Below are 25,790 nucleotides of genomic sequence, written 5' to 3'. Positions count from 1 at the left end.
ATCAATTTTGAAACTTTTGGTGTATATATGCAGGCCAACAATTACTGCCACTCAAAAATGATTACATAAAAATTGGTCAGAAGCCCAAGCAAATACACAATGTTTAAAATTATGGATTTCGAGATTTAAATTTAGATTTATATAAACTTAAAATAATAATAATAATAATAATAATAATAATTCAAATTCTTTATTCCGCCTTGTAACATCTTCAATCAGTGGTTGTGTCCTAGCCGAAGGAAAATTATAGTAGTTCCAACTTCTACATATTCCCTGTTGTGAGTGAATGTAACTCATTGAATACAAAATTAAAAAGAGCTGTATTAATATGCAGAATACATTTTGAGATTAATACATAAAAATGTAAATAGAACATGCACGGGCGTGCGCGTACACGCCCTTTAACCATGTCAAATTGTGTTAAGAGGAGGACATACAGCAGCTGTTTGGTTTACTCAAAATCAGCAAGAGATTAGTAATGGTCAAAAAAAAAAAAAAAACCCCTTGATGGTCCTGTTAAATTCATACATGTCATATATACAGCTTTAGAACAATATACCAGATTTGTAACATTTTAAAAATGGTCAAACACAATCAATGGTGTTAATCTCAAAAATGAACTTGTCCTAGCCGTTCAAAATCCAAGATCATAGCTTGGGCATGCGTTTGAGTCTTGCACATTAATAGGCTCCTCAGAACGTTCCCTCTTAACATCGTAGGGCCCCTGAGAAGCAGCACTTGATCTTGATAAACCAGATATGAATGTTTTCTCAGACCATCTAGGATCACTCTCCATGCCTCCAATGGGCTACACCAAACAATTAGCAACAGAAACCATGTGTTAAAACCAAGCTAAAACAAAAGGTGCATTTTTAGAAAAACAAAAAATAAAAAAAAAAAAAAACAAAAATCAAAAAGGTCCATGCACTTATCACATTTGCTATTATGAAGTGTACTTCTGATATCATACTAATACTGCACATGAATATCCTACAATGCATTTGGTTGTAGACATACCAAACAAAGCTTTATCCCATCAACTAGATCCAATACAAATCCCTCATCTAGTTTTCGTATTCATACTTTGAGAGATTTTGCTTATTAATGCATCTATCCTTTTGGGGGTTCTTCTTATGTGTGTGTCTGTGTGTGTGGAGCCATTAGGAGGTGAAGGGCACAATCAGCTTCTACAAGCTTCCCTCTATTCTTCAGGCTCAAGATGGACTGGAAGAACATTAGGGTCAAAGTATGGAGCAAGAAAAGAGAAATCTACAATTGACAAAAATGAAATAAAATGTTTGAATAAGAAGATGTGAAGGAGCAATAAGGCCCGAATCTGGTGTGAGTTTCCATTTCATCATTCTTGTAGGATTGATTACCACTATGTCTAGATATTGCTGTGTAATTCAATTTCAATCAGATTTTTCATGTATGATTACCAGTGAACAAATGAAATTCAACAAATAAGTATGCGAGCAGACATAATTAAGAACTTAACATTGGATGATGTTTGCCCTAGCGACTCGCCCGTGCTTGTACTTTCAGCTGATCCATTAAGTGGCATCATTGCACTTGGTGCCTGGGAATCTTCAGGTACATGAATGGTATCTGAGTCTGAAATGTGATGCTTGTAAGTGCATGAAGCCTGCCTCATTCTGCTCTCATCAGGAGATGCTGCATCAGAATAGGGTCTCAAGATGTTTGATGCTCCTGATCTGTTATAGAATCATCTCTGTGAGATGTGAAAGTTGTTATGCCCAAAAAAGAAGCACAACGGTCATTTCTTCAGCATATCCAAGAGAGACTGTAATATACCATCATTCACCCTTGTTTATTGGTGACATGAGTTCATATAAACATCTATTAAACCACTAATAACCAAAATGACATTCTGTTTGCATTGTCAATGAGTTGTGACCACCTGCCATTCAATGTGTTTATACTACCTCTCCTCTTACAGGCCATGGAGTATGGACTCACAAAAATGAGCCTTAAGACAGCAATTTCACAGGAGGAACAATATCCTCAAATGTAGAAAAAACATCCTATTTACTTTATCAGTCCTTTTATATATATATAGTTCAATTTTCAGTGTTCCTGAAGTGGGTTTTTTTTTTTTATGTATTATCAAAAAATTAGTTCATAGTTTGAACACAATAAATATACTCTTACCCAATAGATAAACTCGATGGAGTAGAGCTGTTTAGTCCATTTTTCTCAGAATCTGCAAATCTAATGATATCACGTGAAACATCATTATAAACAGCTCTGGGTACTGAAGTCTCATTTTTGTGGGGCTGCATTGTAATCACTCTTTCCTCTAAAACTTTAAAGTCATATTCATGATTTTCAACTGCATCTGTGTTTAAACTCTTTGGGTCTTGCTCAAGTTGTCCCCGTACTTTATCCTTAAGGTCAAATTGAACCAAGTCTGTGGACTCTGACACATGGCACTGCTCCATATTTGTCTTTGTCATGTTAGCAATATTTTCTAGAGCCATAGGCCTTTTGAGAATGGACAAAATTTGATGGGCTGCACAAACAGACAGAAAAATTCACTTGCAGAAAACAGTAAAATGGCATTGTATGAAACATATAAAACGTCCATGTGCGAAATAGGTGCAGGTTCAGCTTTGGAATCCTCACCCCCCAGAAAAAAAAAAATGCATATTTTAATTTAAACAAAGGTGCCATCAATTGAAGAAGATGAAATGCATATATCAGGCTGTTATTCATGTTCAAATATCAAGAAATGCACTAATAAGGAATGGACATCTCATTCAAGTTTAAGGGACTAATAAGACAAAAGGATGAGGTAGTAAGACAAAAAAAATGGCATATGACTTAACATGGCAAAAAAAATGGCATATGACTTAACATGGCAAAATAAATGGCATATGACTTAACATGGAGTATATGGCCTAAATAGACCATAACAGTGTGTTCGTGTACCTGGTCCCAAGACGTTGGGATGAGAGGTTCTGTCGTGTCAAACATGGTAAACTACTTGCCAGTTCAAATGTTCCTTAAAAAAATTATTAAAACAAACATTGCACACTTCAGGATCACTTTTCAGTTTATCAGTGGGGCACATGCCTCAAATCTTAGCTGGGCCTAAAGATGCAAGGTTTCGCATGCACCTTGTGGCTTGAGGTTAATCCTATGGATGCCATGACTGAAGGTGTTTCTTTCATGCTTTAGGCATAATCCACTAAAACCCTTTTAACACTGGTTTAAGCTTAAAGAAAGAATCACACACCATCACGTAGAGGCTTCTTTTTAGACACTTTCATACTCAATTTGATCCTGTCAGTGCTCAGGCTGCAGGAACTTGAATCCGCATCTTTCCTAAAACAATTATCATTTTGAAACTCTCCTACATTCAAGACAATACATTAACAGGAAAGAATCAATATGTATATAAGGACATCATAGAAGAAATTATATGTAGAAAAGGAAAAAGTAGTTACAAACAACAAAACCTGATGATATGTTGTAATCATATAGCATAGCTATTGGAAACCCAGATAATCAGCATTGACAGCCAAGTAAAATAGTAAAATTAGCTATTCAGATAATTTGATTAGGAAAATACCTTCAGAACTTGTCCATGGCTCGCCAACCTCAGCTAAATATTTTTGTATTTCAATTGTACTCCCAGTGCTCACACATTCTGATGACTTGAGGTATTTACTACTGAGGGTGGCTCTACCTTCATTCAGTAAAATAACCTGGAATAGTTAAAATGATGGGTTACTGTTGAATAATAGGGTAAAATGGAAGACCTAAACTCAATGATAGGTCTCTCCCTCTGTTTATAATATATGTCAAGTACAATAGGAATGACCATAATACCCTTACTAACTTACACTCGTTACAAACCAAACTCTTAACAATTAATAATAATGCTAAATGACTAAAATCATTAACATTCCCCCTCAAGCCGGAGCATACATATCATACGCTCCTAGCTTGTTACAAATGAATTTCACACGAGCACCTCCCAAGGCTTTAGTGAACAAATCAGCAAGCTAAAACTCGGACTTCACATGAGTGGTTGTAGTGAGCTTTTGTACAAGTTTCTCTCGAATAAAATGGCAATCAACTTCAATGTGCTTTGTCCGCTCATGGAAGACAGGGCTGGAGGCAATATGAACAGCAGCTCAATTATCACACATCAACTCCAAAGGCTGAGAATGTGGAAAACCTAGTTCTTTCAACATGTTCTTCAGCCAAACAAGTTCACATGTAGTGTGCGTTGTAGACACCCTAATTTCGGGCACAACATGTGTCATAACCCTATATTATGACTCAGCACTTGACCTGGCCACCACAATTTGTTTCTTACTTTTCCTAGACACCATATTACCACTGACAAAAGATACAATACCCAATTGTGGATCTTCGGTCGAAAGGTGACTCAAACCAATATGCATTTGTATATTCTTGAATATGAGTGTGACCCCGATCCTAATATAAAAGACCTCTCCCTGGTGCACCTTTGAGATATCTCAAAATGTGAATTATTGCATCCTAGTGACTTCTTCTCAGGGAATCAAGAAACTAACCCACAACACTTGTTGCGAAGGATATATCAGGTCAGGTGACTGAGATAATTCAATTTTCCAACAAGTCTCCTATTCTAACTTGGGTTAATCAACAAATCACCCATTTCTACTAACTTACCATTGGGATCCATAGGTGCATCAATAGGTTTGGATCCCAACTGCCACATCTCATATAAAAGATCAAGAACATACTTTCTCTATGACAATACAATTCCCATACGAGATCTCGATACTTCTATACCCAGAAGTACTTCTATGGTCTCAAGTCCTTGGTCTGAAACCTACTTTGTAGGAAAAGTTTTAGGTCTTGGATGTCTCAATCATCATCACCAATGATCACAATGTCATCCACATACACAATAAGCAAAATCCTGCCAAATGAAGTATGATGATAAAGAATAGAGTGATCTACTGCACACCGATGAAGGTCAAACTCAAGTATAACAACACTAAAATGGCCAAAACATGCCCTTGGAGATTGTTCTAATCCATACAATGATTTCTTAAGTCGACATACTGAGACTAACTCCCCTTGAGCAAGAAACCCAGATGGTTGCTCCATATATACCTCCTCATGAAGATCACCATGTAGGAAAGCATTCTTCACATCTAACTAATGTAGAAGCCAATGACAAGTGGTGACTAAAGAAATGAACAAATGAACTGAGGCAAGTTTAGCGACAAGAGAGAATGTGTCTGAATAATCCAAACCATACACGTGATTATACCCTTTAGCAACAAGGTGGGGCTTCAAATGAGCCACAGAACCATCAATATTGACTTTAACAATGTACATCCAGCAACAACCAACCACTGACTTATCAGGAGGAAGAGGTACCAAATCCCAAGTATCATTATCATGTAGTGCACGCATCTCTTCAACCATTGTTGTCCTCTGCCCAAAATGGGATACGGCTTCAGAAATAGGTTTTGGAAGAGCAACGGAAGACAAAGTACTAACAAAACAATAATAAAAGGGTGACAAGAAATCATAACAAACAAAATTAGAGATTGAATGTTGGGTACAAGTGCATTTAGCCTTTCAAACAGCTATAGGATGATCGACATCATGAGAAATAAGATCATCCGACGAGGAAACTAGAGGCATAGTAGTAAAAGCAAGAGGAGGCACTTCCCCCTTGAGTCGCGTGTGTATACCTGCAAATTGGGATGATCCAAGCGACAAGACGGACTCAAACTAGATGAAGATGTAGGAGGATTGGGCATAGATACTAGGTTTGGATCTGGAAGTAAAGGCAGAGGAAAAGGCTCATTAAGGTCAACAGAACTCAAGGAATCAAAGTAGTATGGTGTAGACTCAAAGAAGGTGACATCAGCAAAGACAAAAAATCAATGTAAAGTAGGACTATAACATTGATATCCTTTTTTAGTATAGGAATAGCCCAAAAAGACACATTTGATAGCACGAGGATCCAACTTATCCATTCCTAAAGTAAACTAATGGACAAAGGACACAACCGAATATACGAGGAGGAAGGGAGAACAAAGAAGCCTTAAGGAAGATAACTGAATATGGGATTTTGCCACGAAGGACAAAGGATGACATTTTATTGATGAGGGAGCAAGTTGTGAGCACGGCATCACTCCAAAACTCTTAGGGGACATTCACTTGATACGATAGGGTACAAATGACTTCAAGAATATGTCTGTTTTTTCGCTTTGCAACCCCATTTTGTTGTGGAGTGTGGGCACAAGAGGATTGATGGATCATACCAGAGCTAGTCATATATGTACTAAATTGGGTAAAAATACTCCTTAGCATTATCACTACGAAGTATCTTGACTGACATATCAAATTAAGTCCTTATTACGGAACAAAAGGCACAAAAGATATCAAACAACTCGGAACAATCTTTCATTAAATATAACCAAGTCATCCTAGAGTAGTCATCAGCAAATGTAAGAAAGTACCAAAACCCTAACTTTGATGTGGCAGGACTAGGATCCCAAATATCAGAATGGACTAGCATGAAAGGACTAACCACTCGTTTATCAAGACGGGAAGCAAAAGGAACAAGATGATGCTTGCCCAATTGACAAGACTCACACTCAAGATTAAACACGAAACTCAATGTAGGAACTAGTTGTTTTAACTTGTCCAAGGATGGATAACCAAGGCGAAAATGGATTTGAAGTGGTGTAGCTACGACTATGTAGGCAATGGGTGGAGAAGGCAACTCAAAGTAGTAAAGCCCACGAGCCTCATATCCTATGCTAATTGTCTCTCACTTCAGATCCTGAATAACCACAGAATCAGGAAAGACTGTGACAGAACAATTTAGTAACTTTGTAAGCTTACTAACAGACATGAGATTGAAAGGAGATTTAGGACTCCATAAAGCACAAGAAAGAGAGATGAGAAGGGTTTATTGTTCCTATCCTCTTAACAGCAATAGTAAACCCATGAGCAAGGGTAACTTAGAAGTAGAATTTTAGGATACTAGAGTTCAGGAAAAAAGTTGGTTGCACCTGTTATATGGTTAGGGGCAACAGAATCGATAACCCAAGGACTAGTAGGAAGGATACCAAATGACATACAAACTATAGGATTACCTTTTTGGGCAAAATACACAATGTGAGAAGATGCTTGTTGAGACGATTGATACTGTAGAAACCTTGAATACTACTCCTCTAATATAGTCACACTACGCCATTCACTCGAACAAGTGATTATCAAAGGATCCATACTTTTGGGATTTGCAAACTCCATCCCAACATTCACAAACTCAGACCAATAACCACAAGATTAATTGTTGGAACAATCAGAATAATCACACACAAGGTGACCAACCATGAACAGTCACAAATAAATTAGTACAAGACCGCCACAGCACCAAGAAACTCAAACACAGCCCCAAGAAAGCAACTCGCAGCACTGAAACAATTGGAGAAGTGACCCACTGAAACTACCAGGGAGAAATCACCAACTAACTTATATAACACTGCCATAGCCTCACAAAAAACAGCTTATGAGCACTGTCACTGCTCCAAGAATGTTGCCAATGACTGTTACTAACACCAAACAACAACTGATTAATTACCACGAGTGCATGGTTAAACAAAGATTGGATCTTTGAGCAAAACACATGTCCAACAGTTTGGTATCTTGATCTATGGAAGAAATTAGATCATTGAATCAAAAAACACGGCAAATCCCACTGTTTCAGACCCAATAAACTCAAAAACCATTGATAAACTGCTTCACAAAGCATCAAACAACCATTCCTTGGGTGCTGTACTTGAGAAATTAAAAAAAAGTAAAATTTTTGGGCAAAAAACATCACAAAAAAATCCAAAAACATGTTAATAGAGAGATTGGATCACTGCTGGATCATTTCAGGTCAAAACCATGTCTGAAAGTGGCTTCACGACCCAGCGCGGGGGCTCGGCCCTGCAGGCTTCGGCCAGCACGTGAGGGCACATGGAACACTGCCTGGAGGTGGGATTTCAGCGGGGGGCAGATCAGCAGTGTCTGTGGGTGACTATGATGTTGGTTTTGACAAATCTATAGTGGATTTGAAGTTCTCAAACTGGCAGTGTCACCCAGAAAATTCCAGCAACTGGTCTGACATTCTGCTGCTGCTGGCTGTTTTCTAGGGTTATAGTATCACTGAAAAATTTTCTATGATGATAGCCACGCAGCAGATTTTGGGTTTCAGGCTTTGGCTTGATGGTGGTGGTAACACTTAGGGTTTAGCTTTTAGAATCATGCTCTGATACCATGTTGAATAATTGGGTAAAATGGAAGACCTAAACTCAATGATAGGTCTCTCCCTCTATTTATAATATATGTCAAGTACAATAGGAATGACCATAATACCCTTGCTAACTTGCACTTATTACAAACCAAACTCTAACAATTAATATTAATGCTAAATGACTAAATAACCATTAACAGTTACACTGAAAGGAAAAAGTCAAAGTTTGAAGATTCACTTTGTACCTTACAAACAATAACTCAAGAAAGGAACACTTGCAGAGGCACTTCATGAGATGTGAGAAGAGACTGTGATATACACAAGAATAGTAGTAGTAGAGAGGGCACAAAGAGCATAACTAAGCAATCCTTAGGAAGCCCAAGAGTGTGGGAAGTTGCAGGTGAGGGTGCTCTGCTAGCTGAGCTGGAGTGAATCCTAAGGTTGGGAGGATTCCAAAATTGGAGAGATTCTTGGGGACAGGGGGAGGGGGGTAGTGAGAGTGTACAAAGAAGCAAAGACTTAAGGCCTGAGGTGAGGGCTATTTATGTTTGTAAGGGTTAACGTGTGATGCTGGGTTGTTAGAAATAGGTACCAGCATATGACACTCCCTCAAAATTAGGCCAACTTCAAGAACGAATTTGTTTTCATCATTAAATCACATGAATTCACTAGAACACTTTGAGAACACACATTGTTAAGGTGTTCACTTGAAGCACGCACATGGACCACGGGCGTTTGACATGGTACATTCCTGACACCCCAATTCTTAAAAATTCAAGACACGACACAAAAAGGGCATTGGGATTATAAACATATATATCAATAATTTTTTGTCCAAATATGGCCCATTTCATCATTAAATTTGCATCAAGTGCTCATAAATATAATTCATTGATTTTCAGACTTTTTTTTTATCAATCCAAGTTACAAATTCACTTAACTAAGGAAAAAAATATTTCTGAAATTATAATTAAGCTCACAAATTATGATACTATTACAACTTATCCGCCATGTTTTTAATTTTCTTCGTTTAATAATATGCAATTGCCCAGCATGTCTAACAAATGTCAAATTTGTTAGACATGTCTAACAAATGCAATTGCTCACAAATTGCCCAGCATGTCTAACAAATGCAATTGCCCAGCATGTCTAACAAATGCAATTGCTCACAAATTGGACACGTCAAATTTGTCATGTCTAACTCATGTCCAGAAATTATAAATAAATAAATAATAAAAGCCCAGCATACCAAAAAAATGTCTGACATATGCAGCAGGCATGTCAGTGTCTAACAAGTGTTGAACAAAAAAACTTCTTCCTCTTTTTTATTAAACCATGTAATGATAGGATGCCATGTGGAAATTTGGTCAATGATAAAAGAGACAGTTGCAGACCCATTTGGATATGACAAATGGTCACAGTATTTAGAGACAAAAGGGGGCATGTATGACAAGTGACGCATGATGGACACTTGACCAGCATGATAGAAAGCAGGGGGGGGGGGGGGGGGGGGGTCGAACCCTTTCTAACAAATCCTGAACTATATCTGCCAAGCCAAAACCCTCAAGAATATCCTTCAACTGAGACTAGTAGGGGGACACACATATCCCCAGGACAAATTTTGAGTGCATGCAGTGGGTGCAGCCTTTTGAAAAGGTGCAACCATAAGATAATCAGCTGCTGCATAATAACTGTGTGAATATAGGTCCAAAATTGGGTAATTAGAGCATCTACATTTAGCCCTATGCGAAGTCCTTTTGGACAACCTGAAGGAGTTCCCATTGATAAAAATTTCTAGATGAAGGGGTTAGTGCAAAATAAAAATTTAGAAAAAAAAATAAGAAAGGATTTTGATAGCGCAAACATCTTGTTGTCCATGAAAAGGGAAGATTTTTTAGAAAGAATGGGCAGCTTTGTTTGTGCAGAATGTAACCTTTTCTGAGGGGACACCTTATTTCTCTACTGCAGGGTCCTCCTAGGATGAATCTATTTTGAGTTCATCAAAAATTTCTGATCCCCTTGCATGTGTTGATCCTCCTTTCCTACTGTATCCCTTTCCAAAAATATTCTACTCTTCCAAAACCCAGAGAAATAATTAAGATCACTACCACAATGCAGCCGCCTCTTTTGTTCATCACTGTTTTGTCCTCTTTTATCCCATTGCCTATTATGTTTTAGTTGTTGAACTTCCTCATCCTATGCATTCTTTTGCCTTGTGTATCCCCTCTATTTCTATCCCTTCCTTACATGTTGAAGCCCTTGCTAAACCTGGGCAGAAGCATGCAATGGATGTGGAAATGGATGCTATACCACTCGAGGGACATGGGACTTGGTGGATCTTCCTCCCGGTAAGGAGTTGGTTAGTGCTATTGAGTCTACACCATCAAATATCTTCCTGATGACTTTGTTCAATGAGTTAAGGCCCAAACGATTGCAAGGGGTACACTACACCCAAACATATGGTATTGATTATTTTGAGACCTTCTTTCCTGTCGCTCAACTATATCTTGTTCAAGTATTGATCAATGGCAGTTAATTTTGATTGGCCCTCATACCAATTGGATGTAAAGAATGCATGTTGGTATGGAGATTTACAAGAAGTATGCATAGAGCAACCTCCTAGGTATGTTGTTCAGGGGGAGGATGGTAAAGTATGCATAGAGCAACCTCCTAGGTATGTTGTTCAGGGGGAGGATGGTAAAGTATGTAGGGTGCATAAGGTCATTTAAGGTCTTAACAGCCTCCTCGAGCTTGGTTTGACAAGTTTAGTGCAGTGGCCTCCACATGTGGCTTTATCCAGTGCTACTTTGATCATTTGGTCCTTGTCGGAAAAAAGAAACAGGAATGTTACTTCTTGTTGTTTATGTTAATGATATCATCGTTATTGGAAATGACCAAAGCAAGATAGCATATGTTAAGTGGCGGCTTCAAGCTAAATTTCAAAACAAGAAGTTTGGTACTCTACCTTACTTCCATGGCACCAAAATTATACAACATAGGAAAGGCTACATTAGCAAAAATATACCTTGGACTTGCTTAAAGAGACTAGCCTGTAGGGAGCAAAACCAACCAATACTTCTATGGGTCCAAATATGAAGTTGTCTAAGGATGTTGGGCTAAACATTGAAGACAAACATCAATGTAGGCAGTTGGTTGGGAAATTGACCTACTTGATTGTCACTAGACCTAACATATCTTTTGCAGTGCAGGTGGAAAGGCAGTTTATGGAAAACTCCAAGCAGCCACATTGGGATGTTGTTTGTAGGATTTTGCGGTATCTCAAAGGTCATCTCAAGAAAGGTTTATAAATGTAATAAAAATTGTGAGACCATGGGATTCTCTAAGGTAGAATGGGTTGGCTTAGTTAATGATTGAAGGTCTGCTACTAGATATTGTACATTTGTGGGAGGTAAATTTTTTACCTAGCGTAGTAAGAAACAAACTACTGTAATAAGATCTAATGTTGAAGCAGAATACCGAGCTATAGCTCATACTGTGAGTGAGCTTATGCGGCTGAAGTCTCTTATGACATAGATGGGATTCTTGATAACGAAGCCAATAGATATGTCTTGTGATAATCAAGCTGCCACTTATATTGCTAGCAATCCAGTATTTCATGAGATGGCAAAGCACATTGAAGTTGACTTTTTTTTTGTGGGGATGCTGTGTTAAAGAAAGTAGCAAGGACTCCTTGTTAAAGCAGTGGATCAATTAAGGGATGTTTTCACGAAGCCTTTATTTAAGCCTGCCTAGACAAATGGCAGCAACAAGCCGCACTTAGGTTATATTTATAAATCTTTCTAAAAATATGTTATTTTAGTAAGGTTTTTTTCCTTAAATCTTTTTTACTCTTATTAAGAAATAAGTGGGCAGACCTGGAGCTGCGTGTAAGGCTCCAGGAGAACATCCAACTGCCCTTTTTCTCTTCCTCCTCTTCTTCTCTTCATCTCTAACCCCAAGTGCTGTATTTTCTTCTTTGATTTTTCAATTTATTTCAGTTTACAACTACCACGAGGACACAACAATAACAACAAAAAAGCCTTAAGTGAAATTGACCTTGATAAGACCACAAAGCTTACCCCAACCCCCCCCCCCCCCAAAAAAAAAAAGAGACTATTGTTTAGACATAAAAGTGATAAAAGTCTACCTGTCTCCCTTGGGACCCACAAATTGCAAGTTGTAAGATGCCATCATGATACTTCTTGGCCTTTTGAGTAATTTGTGTGGTATACAGGACCTGCCATTCTAAAAACACGAAAATCTTAACCAGGAAAAAGGAAAAGAGAACAGAAAATAGATATAACAAAATGCCATAGATTACAAAAGGAAACCATGACTTTCTTGATCTGAATAACAAAATGACAGAGTGTTTTAACTGCCCATTGCTTCGACTAAATTGGAGCAAAATTACATAAAGGGTGATCTAAAGTAAGATAAATTCGTATAAACACCACTACAAAGCTATGAGCTTTCAAGAGCTCAACAAAAACATTTCTTTTTTACATTTTTCTTTAAATAAATATAATGGAACTTTTAAATGATTCTCAAGTACATCTTTCTAGTGATGAGTATAATGAGTAGTTGTATCACCACAAAATGACCAATATATCCGAGATGCCAAAATTTTGAAAAAGGAATTGAGATTGCCTATGTTTGTGGGGGGGGGGAATTAATATTGATGATCATCAGGAGAGCAGCTCAAATGCATAGCTGCAACTTTCATGGCATCAAAAAGATAAAAGGGATTGGTTCCTAAAAATATTTTAGATGACGTCTTAAAATTGACTATGCACAGACCAAAGTATAATATTTATGTATAAAGTGTGTATCAAAATGTTTTCACCAATTATATTCATTAACAACTTGAACACATTTGAGTTGCAAAGTGTTCTGTATGAAGAAAAAGTCTTTTGAGTTTAATGACTTCATGGAGGTAGCACTCTGGCTAATTATTGCCCAAAAAAAGACTCGCTGATAAATAGTGCTTCTTTCTGGACAAACATTAGTACAATTTGGAGAGGCATCAACAGGAATGATATTTAGGGATGAGCAAAATTCGGTGACAACCGAATTACCCGAATTAACTGATCCAATTCGGTCGGTTCGGCTCAGTTTTAATTTTAGGGGAAATTCAGTTTTCAGTTCAGTTTGGAGTAATTTTAATTTCGGTTAACCAAATTATACAATAATATTTATATTTTTATATATATAATCTCTAACTCTAACCGGGCAGGGGATTTCAGGGTTGCAACTCCACTCTCCACTCCACTCCACTCTCTCCAGCCTCAACCTCGAGCACTACTGGACCCGGACCAGTCGCCGCTGGACCTAGACCAATCGCAGTCTGCACTTCGGCGACTCCGCAATCCACAGTCACTCCACAGCCTCCGAACCTTGTCTAGTCGATTCGCCCTTGCCGACTGGACTGGTCGCCACTGCAGTCCACAGTCACCACTGGACCTAGACCAGTCACAGTCTGCACTCCGGTGACTCTGCAGTCCACAGTACACTGAAGCTGGATTTCAAATTTAACATTCACTCTTGCAGCTTACTTATTTTCTTTCATCAATAGTGCTGATGAAATAATTCACTTCAATCTGATTTTTCAGTTTTTCAAACAACTCCAGATTGTGTTAGGCTTCAATTGGTTCAGTTAAATTTGGTTAACCGAAAATTCGGTTTGATTGGTTAATGGTCGGTTAATAAGATTAATTCGGTCGGTTCAGTTATGGAAAATTCTTAACCGAAAAAATATGTTAATTTGGTTAGTTGATCGAATTGCTCGAACCGGCTGAATGCTCATCCCTAATGACATTTATGTAGTACTATCTACGACACATGCATGCACATGCCTGGAATGTTGTGTGCTTCTTTGTATTTGGTTAGAAGACAATTCTTTTGCTTTTTTCACCGATTTAGAAATTTTCTTGAGGGAGAGAGAGAGAGGACACAAATGTAAGTTACAAATGTGAACCACAGTGTCAATGTAAAAATTAAGCAGCAATACAAGATTTTGTTGCATCTGAACAAGTTGGTGGTGCTAGGTACTTATGCAGCTCACTCTTCTTGAACTCTGAAATGCAATGAACTGTGACAAGTCTAGCCACTAATCAACAGGCAAATCATGATCTGTCCAAACCTAATTTTGTACGCATTTTTGACACCTGACAGGATTCCCCAGTGGTTGCGTCTAAAAGAGAAATTTCAGGAGAAAAAACATACTTCTCTTGATAAATGATGAAAACATACATTTAGTGCGGAGAGACAGATGACATATAGCAAGTTTATGAGATGTTGAGTTGCTATTCAACCTAATCAAAGTCATACATGATACACTTATTTATCATTTCTACACAGGCAATTTCAATATAACCTTAAACAATTTGACCAGACAAGTGGAGAACATGGACAAATTATTCTGCTATGCAGATTCTGCAAGAAAATAGATGGTGCCTGTGGTTGCACCAACCTCGAATAATTTTATGTGAAGAACTTGGAATACTCGAAGGTTCTTTATTCTTCTCTGCACAGGTCTTCCTATCTTCCAAAAGGAAAACAAAATTGAATTGTATGGAAAAATAGAACTGAGTGAGAAGTTCAAGAAACTCCAAAGAAAAATTAGAATAAAGCTCTACCAACACAAGCTGAATTATTCCCAAAACTTTGTCCATGCATCAACCTGCCTTTCCCTGTAATTTTCTGGTCTCTTCTGAGAAAATTAGACTCTGGCAAGGGCTTAGGATCTCCTTTGGGATCTCCAATGTCAACAAGAAAAGTATCCAATGCCACTGTTTCACCGGATTCAACAAACTCATCTTTCTTCAGAAATCTACTATTCAATAATTTCTCACATTCATCGTAAAGCACAACCTACACACAAATCCAACCGGTAAGGAAGGAAAGATGCTAAGACAGTGGAAATTAGCTGCCACTGCAACCGAACCAAACTAAACCCCTAAAATTTAGCCTTACAAAAGTTGAATTGAACTGTAAATTGCCAACGTTACAACACCAGCAAAAATCATGGTGAAGCCAAAGTGAGATTTAACATGTTTTGTTCAAGCACACAACTTTTATCACCAGTGAGTGCTTTTATGCACTATTTTCAGCATTTAAAATTTTAGTAATCCTTTGTTGATACTATTTAGAGAGAGAGTAGGACCTTGTTGAGTAAGCTGTGGAGCACTAAGACACCATCTTGATAAACTTTCCTTTTCCGTTTTATATGCTTTGTGTAGGTTACATTCCATCTCTTGACATCATCCATGTTCATACAGACATATCTGTTTCACAAATTCAAAGCCGATTCAGAAAATAATAAAAATAAAATAAAAAATTCAAACAATGAAATTCAACAGCGATCACAGGGAGCTGGCGAAAGAAGAAAAGGCAGTGTGTGAGGGCTGTGTTGATAGAATTCCATCGTTAACAAACAGAACTCGAATTTTATGCAAATAATTACAGAAATCAACGACCAATATTTTGAAAAATCAAAATAAAGAAGAACAAAAATAAAGAAATGCACCAGGTGAAGAAGAATGAAATGATGAAGAAAAAACAAAAGGTCCTTCATATGTATCAGAGACTAATGAAGTTGAAGATCAACTCAAGTAACTAAAAATGTAAGATTATTACTAGTAAAGCTTAAATGCCCACCCAAAGAAAACGTGCAAATCTTAGAAAACTAGATTTTTTGACAGAAAATCACCCTCTTTTTCAAGAATTGCAAAAAAAAAAAACTTTTTAATGCGTAGAAGTTCCAATCAGTTGTAAAACTCTCTACAATTTTTATCATGATGTTAAAGTTCGTAAGCTTGAAAATAGATTGCAATGCCATACAAGTATGTACCGCGACTGTTGACTATATAGCTTGGAACTAAGCAAGAAAAAAAAAGTACAGAATTGAAAATTTACTAATAATAAATATTAAATATGGTGTTAAAAAAGTGATAAAAATTATAAGCATTGTCTGGTTGTATTTAAAAATAATATTAAGTATAAATACTCATAAAATAAGTAGTGTTTGGATAATTACTTTTATTATAAGTCCGGTAAGAATTTATTTTAACATATTATTTCAGTATATAATCAATACATTTTAAGACACAACAAATGAAAATGATAGTATATGATTATTAAAATATGTTAATAATAATATTAGGAACAAAATTAACATTTTTAATTAATGTTTCTAACTAACAATTTTTAATTGACTATTTAGCTCAACAAGAATATTCAGTGTACATGACAATTGAAAATTAGTAAAAATATATTTAAAAGGCTTTTACTGTTTTTTTTTTTTTCAAAATTTTTTTTTGGATATTTTGGTTTTATTTATATTTTAACTTCGCAATTCACATGGCATTTTATTTTAATATTAATAAAAATTGTGTAATATGTATGATTTAATCAACAAAGATTAATTACGGATACTAAACTATTGGCAACAGATAATCACATTTGATCATCTCCTCTCATGTTGAACACCATCATACATTTTTTTCAAAAATTGACAATGCTCATTTTTCTCAAAGGTTTTTTTATTAGCTTGCAGCTTCCTCGGCCTACATTTCTTAGAAAATGCATTATTGTGGCCTTGTGTGGTCAATTTTACATAACTACGACTTCAAGTCGCCTCATTTACAACGTCACAACCTCATACTAATCACTTTTTATACCATTGTGACCCTATGAAATTATCATCTACATCATATTGGCCTCATGCCATCATTTTCACATCATTACATTTTTGCTTTATATATTTATATTGCAACTCTCCACAGGTACTCTTGAATTTCTGACATTTTATGGCTTCGAGCCATCCTACATGCTACAACTTTGTGTTGTCCAACACACTGCGGCTTCATGCCATTTAGCTTTGTTGTGACTATATGTCATCAACTTTGCATCTACCTGTTGTGGATTCGTGTCATCCTACAGATTGCAACTTCATGTCGTCTTGCTTTGTTGTGGCTTTGTGCCATCTGCAACTTCGCTTTGTCTAACATGCTACGACTTTGCATTGTCCTTTGCGCTGCAAGTTTGCGTCATTATGCTCTATTGGGACTATATGTCATCAATCTTGCATCTAGATGTTGTGGCTTCGCACCTTTTGCTCTATTATGGCTTTGTGCCAACAACTTTGCATCTTACATGCTATAGGTTCATGCTTTCTACACATTGTGGCTTCACGTCATCCTCCATGTTGCGGCCTTGCACCGTTTTGCTCTATTGTGACTATATGTCATCAACTTTGCATCTACATTTTGCAGCTATACATTGTCCTACTCCTTGTGGCTTTATGCTATCTTGCTCAATTGTGGCTTTGTGCTATCACCTTTGCATCTTACATGCCGCAACTTCGCAGCGTCTTGCTCCATTGTGGCTTTGTGGCACTAAATTTGCAACTTATATTCCATGGCTTTGTGTTGTGTTACTCTGTTATGGCTTCATGCATCAACTTTGCATCTTACCTACTCCGATTTTGCGCCATATGTTGTGACTTCAAGCCATCTTGCTTTGTATAGCCTTTGTGCCATCAACTTTTCATCTCCTTTCATACGCAAAGATGGTAACTAGACACACGGCCACTATGTCTTTTTTTATTTTCATGCATAAACAGTAAGTATTCAATACTGCCAGTGCACACCGTTCTATCTTTTACAATAAACATGATTGTGTTGGTTATTTCAAAAGCACTCAATCCCTTTATTCTTTTTTACCCCATTGCATAATTACATTGACCTTTCATGTCAATCACTCTTCATTGCACTTCACATCTTCATAATAACCCTTTATACTCATCTTATCCTCCATTTGAGTGCTCAAAGTTAACCTCAAACCAATTTGGTGCTTTTAGATTTGTTACATCCTTCTAATTGAGGTGATGAACAAAAGGGGGTTGTTGTTTTCTGGGCCAACCTTAAGCCCTCAAGGACCCTACTTGGGGCCTCCCTTCCCTTTAAGGGGCTCTTGTGCCCATTTTCTCTCAATAAAACCTTTTAGCCATTTCTTGACCATGTTTGATGCATTCTGAATAAATTTCATTTAGATAGGCTCTCTTAAAATTTTTAGGCTTTTTTTTGCTTAATTTCAGTTCAATTAAAATAAAATTTCCCAAACTCCCTTTATTTACTCATTTAAATGAATTTTCATAATAAATACAAAAATAAATAAATCAATTTAATTTCTTTGAGTTCAAAATATTATAGATTGAACAAAAATCTTCGAATTTTGCTTAGTAGGTAATTTTAGTATTTAAGTGTAACAAAAACCCAAAAGATGAATTTCATTTTAACTTTCCTTTTATTTCTTTTCATAATTCCTTTGAGCTTTTAAAGTTAGCCTCTCTATCTTTCTCATGTGTGTGCATTAACCCTCAATCTCTCACCTTCCTCCTCACTAGTGCATTTAATTGCATCATAATGCTTTAGAGTAGAGTAATAAAAGTTGAAATTTGAAAATTATTACAAATATTGTCTGAACAGTCCATTTAACTACTGTCTTAGACTCTTAATTAATACAAAATTGAAAACATATGAAAAATTGAAAGAAAAAAAAATATATATATATAGAAGGCCCTCCGCCCTCATCTTTAGGTCTTCCAAGTCGAGCTGCTATCAACTACTTTCACTTGCACATACAAGCACACGTGTAATTTAGAGTTAGAATGAGTGCTTGGTTTTAATTTGAAGCCCAAGGGGGGTTTATGCTATATCTTAAGGCCCACTATGGGCCTGTTGCTTGTATTTGAAACCCAAATTGGGCTTGTCTTATAATTGAAGGCCTACTATAGACCAATCCAATTATTTGAAGCCTACATGGGTTGCCTTTCTTAAATCTAAGCCTACACAGCCCTGTCGCACACTTAAAACAAACATTCACATTCCATTCTCACCTATGTGGGCACCATAGATATCTCCCTTACCCATATCATACATATTCTTTCCTAACCCCCATTCACCTGCCAGCCACTCAGAGGCCAAGAAATAGTCACAAAATAATTAAAAAGTAGAATGAAAATAAAAATTCGTATTCCAACAGCTTGCTTGTGGAATGTCAAATGATTCCAACTCAAGAAAAATAATATATAAAATGGGTGAAAATCATTGTTGAGGTGGGCTATTTAAAGGTACTGTGCGCAGGAAACAGTGGGGACTCGGATGAGATAAAGAGAAGAGGAAAGCAACTAGAAATCAGAAGAGAAGCAGAATTCAGAGAGCAGCACAGTGAAGGGGGAAATGCTGTGAGAACACTATGGAAATAGAAAGAAGGAATTTTGCTCAATTAATGATTGTTCTGCACTAAATAAGGAGGAGAAATCCTAGAATTGGGATTCCAAGGTAGAGACTAAGTTGTTACTTTACAATTTTTGGCTACTAGTTTTTTGTAAGGAGGAACCTAGCCCTGCCTCTTGATTTCATCATTAGCTAGACAAAAGGGAATCGCCTTAATCATCCTTGATGGGGAAGTTATGATGGTTTAAAGCATGAGTCCTAAGTGATTCTGATGGCCTAGTCTAACACTTGTTTGCATAATTTATAACTTACACCAGCACTTAGGATTTTATTAAACATTGGAATTGCGGGATTAGAATGGTTTTGGTAGTAGTGGCAGAAGCTAAAGTCATGAAATACCTAGAAGAAACCATTGGGATCAATGTAATTTAGAAAGGCTAGGTAGAGATTAGTACATTGAATCGGGAATTAGAATAGCAGGGAATTCGGGATGGTTGTGAGCTGAGAGTTTCGAGGAGTTTGGATGAGCGCAAGACTGCGGAGGGTCGAGTATTGAGAGTCTCAGAAAGTAGAGAGACGAAAGTTAGGGCTTGTGCCGAGTGATTCTCAGAGAAATGAACTGAAATAGAAAAATAAAACAAATAAAAGAACCAAAAAGAAATCAAAAGGGTAACCGCAGGTGCCTTGTGCACCCCGAGAGAGAGAGAGAGGGAGGACCTATTGGCGATGGTTGTAGAGGACAAACCATTGGGGCTTCTGCGTTCTTAGATGTCGAGGAAGAGGAAGCGCACCAAAGACGGCAACTGGCACATGATGGCAACAACGTCAGTGGAGGTCAGCGGCCCACAGAGAGAGGCCAGAGGTGGCGGTTCTGCGCAGTGCCGACGGCGACGGACAATGGTTGCAGGGAGAGCCTTCGTGAGTTTTTTCCGGATTGCGGGAAAATATTTTTCAAAATGCGCTCACATAATCTCCCACAAATAGTTATTCCTACCTGAATGAAGTTGCGAGATTTGTTTGCACACTTCAACACTACTACCATTTAAATCAATTAACGAAATTTATTTAAACCAAGTTGGACATTTACTATGTATTTTTTTTTTTTTTAATTGGTAACAAGTTTCAATTTTTTGTATTCTCTTTTTTTATTTATTTATTTATTATAATAATGATAAATTAAATTTTTGGAGTGAAGAATAATTTTTACATAAAATAAATTAAATTTTTTAATTTAATTAAAAATATTATTTTTATCATAAATTAATATAAAGTCATACGTTATAAATATATACTAATAACAAGATTTTTTTTAATTAAAAAGAGAAATCTTATATTATTTTATTTAAAAGAAAATATTTAAATATTAATTAAAAATAATTATTATTGACTGTTTGGTTTAGGGATGGGTTAGCAAATCCCGGTTCAATCAGGTTTTGAACATTGAGCAGGATCAAATTATAGAGGTGTTTGTGCTTATCCAAATCCTTTTTTTACACTTGTTACCCTCACTATTTCCTTGGATTAATTTGAAATAGATATGTGATCATAAATTTTTCAAACAATGTTTTATATTTGTAGGCATGTAAGTTTCTTGATGAAAAGTGGTGTAATAACCCGAAAAATTTTAATGATAAAATAATTGAGAAAAATAATAGAGGAAAAAGATAAATAAGGAATAAAGGAAAAGAAGGGAAAAGAAATTGTAAAAGGGTACAAACAGGTGCTTGTCGATAAGCAAGATTTTCTTGTCGACGAGATAACTTCAGAAACTCGTCGCTAAGTATGTATGTCTCGTCGATGAGGATTAACTGAGAGGATTTGGGTTGTTCTGAAACTCGTCGACGAGCTCACGGTCTTGTCGACGAGTGTTCTTCAGTGGTTCGTCGACGAGTCCTATCTTCTCGTCGACGAGTCCACGTGGCAAAGACAGGTATATAAAGGAATGGGGAAGCTTCTTGGCAAAGGAATTCAGCTCTTCTCTGTTTTTTCTCTCTCTAAACTCGTCTCTCTGCCTTCTCTCTAGTTTTCCAGCCCGGATTCAGCCTAAATCAACGATCGGAGGTCACTACAGTGTTCTAGGGAAGATTCTCTACACATCTAATGGATCTGTTTCCTAAACTGGGCTTTTCAGGAAACACTCTTAAGTTGAGGTAAGGGTTTGGATTATCAGTTTTAGGCTTTTAAAAGGTTATTAAGTTGAGAAAATGTACAATAGTGGTTTATTTGGGGTTTATTTAATTAAACTAGGATTTTTGAACTAGAGATCGAGTGAGCATCACAGGCATCAATTTGGGATACCTGTTGGTGTAGTTCGAGGATTCAGGTAAGGGGGAAATTTATATATTAAATCAATTTTTTATGAATTAAATAAAAATGGACTATATTATATATGTATATATGTTTTCATATGGGTATAAAATGACAATCATGTAAATTATGTTTTCTGAGTTTAGGACTGCTTATTTAGTTACGTACATGTGAAAATGAACTGATGAAAGTGAAATATATTTTCAGGATAATTATATAAGAAATGAAAGGTATTTTCAGTATATAAACATTAAATGATGGTTGGCTTACTTTACAGGCAATGTATGAATTTTATTGCTAAAATCGTGTGGCATGAGCAGATGGTAATGCAGTGTAAATGTATATTATATGTATGAGATATAGGTTATGTAAGTAATGCATTGTTAATGAAATGATATAAGGATCATGTTGCTTGTGTTTGATAATGCAACCATGTATGCAATGACAACTAAAAGGAGTTGTAGACTAATTGATGACAGTTAAAAAGAACTGTGTTAGCAGATTCTAGTGTATATCTATGTGGACTAACAGATGTACAGCTAAAAGGGGCTGTAGTACGAATGAATGAAATGAAAATGAATGAAATGGAAATGTGAATGAAACAGACATGAAATATGAAATATGAACAATGTAAAATGTTAAAGGTTACGTAAAGTGAAATGCCAAGAAATGCTAAAGTTACAAACATGAACAGATATTGATGGTTGAATAACGACAGACAGAATAATGTATTATGGTATTATCAAGTATTTATGTTAGTAGAACATGTTACGTGAGAGCAGGGCAAACTCTTCGCCTGAGGACTTGCTGAGAAAGGCAAGTGCACTAGTAGTATCAGATGTAGCAGTAGACTGCATAATGCACTAAGGCAGAGGGAAACTATTTGTATGGGCTGGTAGATATCCTTATTCTCGGGGGCCTTCGCTGGTAAACTTTTGTATGAACTTTGTGAGCACGAGATTAATCTATTACTTGAGGGCTTACTGAATAAGGTGAGTGCTCTGGTATACTTCAGTTGTGACCTTTGGGTTGCTTTTTGTATCAGAGCAGAGGGATGCTACTTGTATGGGCGGGTAATCACCCCTATCCTTGAGTAGTCTCGTGAGTAAATATTTTGCATGTGTATTAATAGGATCAAGAAATTTTTTACAGAAACTATGTTAATGATTTGCAAATGATATTAAATGTTGATTATAATCTCATATAAACCACACACTGTTTTTAATATATATTGTTTCTTTCCCTTACTGAGATGTGTTTCACTAATTTACGAATTTATTCCTTTTAGGACCACCACGTAAACGAGCTTAGAGAAGCTCGAGGTTGATAGCTTTTTTGGGGTTCTAGATAAAGAAAAGGGTATAAATATTATTGATGATATTTTGGGATGTAAATAAGTTATGTTTTATGTTTTTGTGTTTTAAGTCTTCGGTGATATGGATGGTTGTGGAACATACTGGTGTTTGTGAATACTGAAATGTTTTGGAGATATGTATAAATGAGAATAGAGGTGATGAATGGTTATTGTGGATTATAGATAGAATTAGTAAACTCTAATATTTATTATTATGATTGAGGATAATAGTTATGTTTTCCGTTGTTTATGTATGGTTTAATTATGGATTAACAGGATTTAATCAGGTATAATGTGTTGGACCTGGTTTAAGGGTTCAGGGCGTTACATTTTGGTATCAGAGCAATGATTTTAGGATTTTGAGAACTTAGGAAATGATTTATACAAGAGTATAGGAAACAGTTATGATGGAGATACTAGATGAATAGATTAGGTATTAAGAAGTAGGTTTGGTATAGGGAAGTATAGGATTTTGTCTTATAACTTGGAGGCAGAAATCCCTTGGTGGACTTTTGTGATTTTTCGATTCAGTCGACGATTTCAAAAAACCACAGTAAATCCATTGAAGACGATGTTTCCTAGCCGTGAGATTGGTCCTTATATGGAAATTTTGGATTTTTATTGGATTTAATTTAATGATTATGTTGTTTGGGGCTATGATATGGAATTCTTATCTCCTTTCTGTCTTATTTTTAGGATGGATGCTAGAGATGAGGACATAGAGACTGAAGGAAGGGAAGGTTCAGATACTTCTAGTGAATAGGACGTTGATACCTCCAAGGTGCTGTGGGTATAGCCCGTCAGGTTAGGGCAGAGATGAAAAAGGATCCCAAAGAATAGAACTATCCACCTGCAAGTCAGGGCTGCAACATTAAAGAGTTTATGAGGATGAACCTTCTGACTTTTGTAGGAGGACCTAATCCAGTGGCTGCAGAGAATTGGGTATAGGAAATAGAGGAGATTATGGTTGTACTCAACTGCATAGATGAACAGAAGGTCTATTATGTTGTATTCAAGATGACTAGAGAGGTGAAACGTTGGTGGCTTTCTGCAAAGCTGCTAGAGGACCAGAGGCTGGAAAATATAGCTCTTTCTTGGGAAAAATTCAAGGAACTGTTCTTTGACAAGTATCTTCCTTCGTCTGTCAGAGAGGAAAAGATTGAGGAGTTTACTAATCTGACCCAAAGAGAGATGACCGTTGCAGAGCATGTAATGACCTGAATAATAATGGTATTTAAATAGAGAGGGAGGAAAATGGAAATAGTAACAGAAGGAAGCAACCGACTTCATCGATGACATTGCACTTTGGTATGCAATGACCCAAGAAAATTTATTAGGTTCTCGTCAACAAAGACAAGTTTCGTTGATGAGAAGATACCGAGAGAGGATTTTTGGCAATCCTGAATTTCATCGACAAAGGGCGAAGGTTCATCGACAAAACTCTTCAGGGACTCGTCGACGAGGTGACGTGTCTCGTCAATGAATCCGGTTCTATAAATAGCCTAAAACTCGGATTTAAACACAGCAAAATCAGAAAATCACTTCCTCTCTCTCTCCCTATGGTTTCTCTATCCTTTCTTTTTGATTTCGGCTTCGTCGTTTGCCGGATCGACGATCTAAGGCCACCTTGACGTTCTCAAGGAAGTTCTCTCCAAATCTGCCAGAGCAAATCGTTGGTGGAAGCAAGTTGAAGTGCATCCCTGAGTTGAGATAAGGTTTTTTATGCCAAATTTGATCTTTTCGTAGTTATAGGAAATGATACTCACGTGAAAATACTGAAATTTAGTTCTGAGAATTATTATTTTCAGGGTGTTGAATGAGGAGCCCTGCGGGTGCAAGACGAGTGTTTTTAGGGGGTTTTTTCTCAGTGTCAAGTAAGGAATAAACTAAAGCAGTTAATTTTCCATGTAAATTAGTATTATTTATCAGAAAATTAATTTTTAGGAGAGCATGTGATGTATTTGAATATTATTGAAAATTGCATATTTGGGAAAATACTATTGTTATACAGGAAATGAAATTTTAGAATGAAATGTATGATTTTACTCATCATTGTGTGGCATGAACATTATTTTACGTGACAAGTATTATGTTATAGCAATTTTACGAGTAAAGCATGTTTTTAGGAATTGTGAAATAATACAGTACATTATGATTTTGAAAATGCATGATAATTGATTTATTTATTCAGAATGGTTTTTATGAAATGTTCGCACGAGCCCATATTTACGAAATGGTCAGCGCGAGACCGTATTTATGAAATGTTCAGCGCGAGGCCGTATTTATGAAATGTTTGGCGCGAGGTTGTATTTATGAAATTATAGAAAAAACTATCAATTCCTTTATGTTAAACGCTATATTATCATGTATTATATGTTATCAGAACCCGGATGTTAGTTTATTTCAGTTCTAGGAGCACGGTATTGTAGTTATATAGATCAAATATCTATGTTCAGATTGGTGCTAAGCACCCCACGAGGGGGTGGGAGATGGATAGTCGATGTGGCTTTCAATGTAGAGTTGTAGACGTCCACCTGGCAGTCCAGACCAGGGTGTGGCGGGCCCATCGGACTTACAGACATTTTTTACTCGGCAGTGGTCTGCC

The 25,790-nt window shown here is 36.6% G+C and overlaps 1 protein-coding gene across 1 annotated transcript; it reads right to left on the bottom strand.

The window, feature by feature from the left end:
- Positions 1 to 364: 364 nt before the first annotated feature.
- On the bottom strand, positions 365 to 20,255 carry LOC131166911 (uncharacterized). Its single transcript, XM_058125541.1, has 10 exons — positions 20,242 to 20,255; positions 15,450 to 15,570; positions 14,923 to 15,157; positions 14,757 to 14,828; positions 12,435 to 12,532; positions 3,596 to 3,731; positions 3,260 to 3,376; positions 2,173 to 2,533; positions 1,499 to 1,715; positions 365 to 808 (listed from the first exon to the last, which is right to left on the bottom strand). The coding sequence occupies exons 2-10, from the start codon at positions 15,558 to 15,560 to the stop codon at positions 635 to 637; spliced, it is 1,521 nt and encodes a 506-aa protein (XP_057981524.1). The 5' UTR covers positions 15,561 to 15,570; positions 20,242 to 20,255; the 3' UTR covers positions 365 to 634.
- Between the last annotated feature and the right edge of the window lie 5,535 nt (positions 20,256 to 25,790).

The sequence above is a fragment of the Malania oleifera genome, chromosome 10 (genome assembly GCF_029873635.1).
Source record: "Malania oleifera isolate guangnan ecotype guangnan chromosome 10, ASM2987363v1, whole genome shotgun sequence".
NCBI classification, from domain to species: domain Eukaryota; kingdom Viridiplantae; phylum Streptophyta; class Magnoliopsida; order Santalales; family Ximeniaceae; genus Malania; species Malania oleifera.
Note: the sequence above shows the minus strand (reverse complement) of the source record. Positions and strands in the feature narration are given on the sequence as shown.

Coding starts and splice junctions, on each gene's coding strand:
- LOC131166911 (XM_058125541.1), bottom strand. CDS start 15,560: ATGAACATGGATGATGTCAAGAGATGGAATGTAACCTACACAAAGCAT. Junction 12,533..14,756: donor TTCACATAAAATTATTCGAG/GTTGGTGCAACC, acceptor TCGTGTTTTTAG/AATGGCAGGTCCTGTATACC. Junction 1,716..2,172: donor CCATCGAGTTTATCTATTGG/GTAAGAGTATAT, acceptor ATTCTATAACAG/ATCAGGAGCATCAAACATCT.